Here is a 3,644-nt window from a genome sequence, read left to right on the forward strand (position 1 = left end):
AGAACTTCTATGCTGTTTCTTTTAATTTGATTCAACGGGGCATATTTGTCATTTCATACTCTATATAACATTTTTTTTTTTTTTGAGGGATTACTCTATATAACATTGGATTTCTGTTATCACGATTTTAATCCTCTGCTATCAAACATGTTGTTACACAACACCACCAGCCCAACTTAAGCTACACTTATTTGGTTTTGTTTCACTTGCCAAAACATAAAAGTTGTCACTAAGTACCTATAGTGAAGATTTTAGCATATTTAATTATTTAGTGATAAAAAGCGGCGTCATTGAAGGCTTTTTTTTGTAGTGAATCTGGGGACTTGATAATTAAACTATCTATTTCTTGATCTTTTATTTTTTACTTTTTTATTTTAATACTTTTATAATTTTAATAAAATGTACGGTACATAAGAACAAAAAATTCAGAAGTCAGTATAATTTGTATATTTTGTAAAAAATAATTTTTTATCTTTAGAGAAGGTATATATCATTTCACCCAAAAATATTTGAATTCCAGCTGTGATACATACATGAAGGACGAAAGAGGCGAGTTCATCTTACTGCACAACTTCACTTAAATAAAGCAAAGAATAGACGACTTCAGCCACAGATTTTCCTGAGCCGCCGCCTAACATCCGCCGCCGAAGGCCTGCCGTGAGGATCCCGGGACGTGCAGGAAAGCGCGACGAGCAAGAGCTCCATCACCTGATTGTCCGAGTCGTGGTGGCTAAGCAGAGTGGGATCGATGACCGCACTCGTCCCCTTCTCCTCCACCACCGTCTGCACCCAATTAGGCAGCGCCACGCCTTCCTCCGTCAGGATTCCGTCGGGCTCCCTACCCGTCAGCAGCTCCAGAAGCACCACCCCCAATCCGTACACGTCCGCCTTCTGCCAACCGCCGCGCGTGTCCATCACCTCCGGCGCACGGTACCCGTTCAGGCCGGAAGCCGGCGAAACCAGCTGCGCCAGCCCGAACTCCGCCACACGCGCCTCGTAGTCGTCCGTGATGAAGACGTTCGACGACTTGATGTTGCCGTGCGCGCTCCCGGGGCCCACCGAGTGGAGATACTCGATCGCCGATGCCATCTCCACCGCGATCCTGCCCCTTGTTTCCAGCGACAGAAACTGCTTCTTCATTCCTGCCGATGATGAAGATTACAGCTGTCAGTTTGATTTCCTGCTGAATAAATGTATAAAACAAATGATATATCTCACCGTAACCGTGGAGAGCGGTAGCGAGGCTGCCTTTGGGCATGGGGTGGTAGAGAAGGAGTTTCTCCTCTGTACCGTAGAAGTAGCCCCCGAGGGGCTCCAGATTCCGGTGAAGAAGCGCTCCGATCTCCTCCATTTTGGCTCTGAACTCGCCCTCCGAAACCGACACTTTCTTCAGCCTCTTCACAATCACTTCAATTCCGCTCTCGAAATACGCCTTATACGTGGATCCCAGCGTCCCCTTCCCCATCACCTCTGCTGAAGCGCTCAGCAGTTCCTGCAAGCTGAAAACCTGCGCGTCTTTCCCCAGAAACACCAATCCGTCGTCCTTCTTCATCTCGCTGTATTGCTCTGCGTTTGGAGTCCAAACCTCGATGTCTTGCCGTCGGGCGGGGGAACGCGGGGCCGGTGACCTCTGCGGAAGGACTTTTCTGCTTCTGTATGTTTTCCACAAAACGAAGAATGCACAGATAGTTATAAGTAATGCCACCAAGGATCCTACTGCAATCCCGGCTATTGCTCCGGCGGAAAGCTTGTTTCCGTCACTACTTGGGCAAGAAGGCAGAGGTCTGCCACACAGAGAGGTTCCTAAAAAAGATTGATCGGAAAAATTGTCTAAACTCGACGGAATTGATCCAGTTACTCCGTTGTTGAAGGAAACGTTGAAATTTCTGAGGCTGATTAGGTTATTCCAATCAGGAATCGGTCCGGTCAACTGGTTGTTTTCCAAATACAAAGTCCTCAAATTCGTGAGGTTGTTGAAATTGGGAGAAAGGTTGCCGGAGAAGCTGTTTCCGGCGAAATTCACACGTAACAGATTCGTTAAACTGAAAAAGCTCTCCGGAATCTCGCCGGAGAAGCTGTTCCCTTGCAGCTGGATATTCTCCAGCTGAGTGCACGATGCCAAATCGGAAGGGAGTTGGCCGGAGAGAGCGTTGTTGCGGAGGCTGAGCACCCGGAGTTCGGTGAGGTTTCCGACGGAATTTAGCGGGAGCGAGCCTCTGAGGCCGCTGCCGGGGAGACGGAGCTCGATTACGCGGTCGGTTGTAGTGTTGCATGTGACGCCTCGCCACGAATTACAAGGGGAGGAGCCGGCGGATGTGTCCCAGCGGATGGTTTGGCCGCCGACTGCCGCTTGTAGGCGGAGGAGGGCGGAGCGGTCCGCCGCGAGATCGGAGAATACGGGGAGGAGAGAGGAGAGTGAAAGGAGGAGGAGGTGGAGGAAGGGGTGGTGATCAGACATTTTTCTCTGCATGTTGGTGTCAAATGTAGGAAGGGTTTATGGAGTGTTTTTACAAAGATTTGGTTGGAAATAGCATTGTTTTGATGATCGTAAAACGACAGTCAACGGTCATTTTTTTGTTGGTTTTCAAATAGCGCGTAGACAGTTGACTCGAAGCTGCATGGAATTGACGGCTGCTGTGACTATTCTTTCGTGTGTGCTTTGGTTTACATGACTCACATTATTTAGGAAGAAATTGATTTATTAATTATGAGAATGTTGATTACGTGGGCATAGTAGTATTTTATCATTATCTTGCTAACGTATTAAAATAGATGTTGCATTGAATTAAGCAGGTTTTTGTTTTCCACAACAAATTGTATATATTGCATTTCATACTTTTTCTTTTATCTTTCCTCATAAGGGAAAGTCGCAGTCGTTAGTAATATTTTTTGTACTGGATAAATTTGGTCTGTATGCAATAGTATGTTTGTTATTTGGTAAAGGAAGGATTCCAGATTAGGCAGTTTGAGAAATTGTGGAAGGCTGCCGGTATATGGGAATTAGGTATTAAAACATTTTGCCAAATAATTTGACACTTTTACTGCCTGGAGCTAACTTTATTTAAATGTGACATGGAACTACTAATTGATAACAACCTTGATATGCAATTCTTTCATGAAATTGACCAAAAACACTAAAAGGTGGCATGTAAATTAAATTATTAATTAAGGAGTTAATCTTAAGTTGTAATAGATATATTGACTTTAAATGAGAGGAGTGTTTGTGTCCTCGTCTTTATTTAAGATAAATTAAAAGGGTTAAGATTTGAATTCAAACAATATTACAATGGGATCATAGATTTTTGCAATTTTCGTTCAATTCACACACTTTTTCGTTCAATGGGATCATAGGAGTAAAGTGGCAATCTTAGTACTAGCATAGGCCAAAATTTGAACAAAAAATCACAATTTTTTCAGTTGAACCAAAAAAAGAAAAATGAAAAGCATCTTGATACAACACTTTTTTGGAGAATACAATTTCCTCTTATTCACAATTTAACTAAAGTTAGGCAAGGATCTTGATTGCATTAATTACTTTCATTTTCTTCCCATCTTCAATATGATTGGTACAGAGAAAGATTATACATACTTGGTAGAAAGTCAACGCCAAACGAAGAATACTACTCAGGAAAAAGAAAAAGAAA

General features: G+C 43.5%; 1 protein-coding gene across 1 annotated transcript; it reads right to left on the reverse strand.

Moving 5' to 3' along the window:
• Positions 1-449: 449 nt before the first annotated feature.
• LOC130996051 (probable inactive receptor kinase RLK902) lies at positions 450-2,564 on the reverse strand. The gene is made up of 2 exons (XM_057921555.1): positions 1,219-2,564; positions 450-1,142 (listed from the first exon to the last, which is right to left on the reverse strand). Exons 1-2 carry the CDS (start codon positions 2,468-2,470, stop codon positions 604-606), a joined length of 1,791 nt encoding a protein of 596 aa, XP_057777538.1. The 5' UTR covers positions 2,471-2,564; the 3' UTR covers positions 450-603.
• Between the last annotated feature and the right edge of the window lie 1,080 nt (positions 2,565-3,644).

This window comes from Salvia miltiorrhiza, chromosome 7, assembly GCF_028751815.1.
Source record: "Salvia miltiorrhiza cultivar Shanhuang (shh) chromosome 7, IMPLAD_Smil_shh, whole genome shotgun sequence".
In the NCBI taxonomy this organism is placed as follows: domain Eukaryota; kingdom Viridiplantae; phylum Streptophyta; class Magnoliopsida; order Lamiales; family Lamiaceae; genus Salvia; species Salvia miltiorrhiza.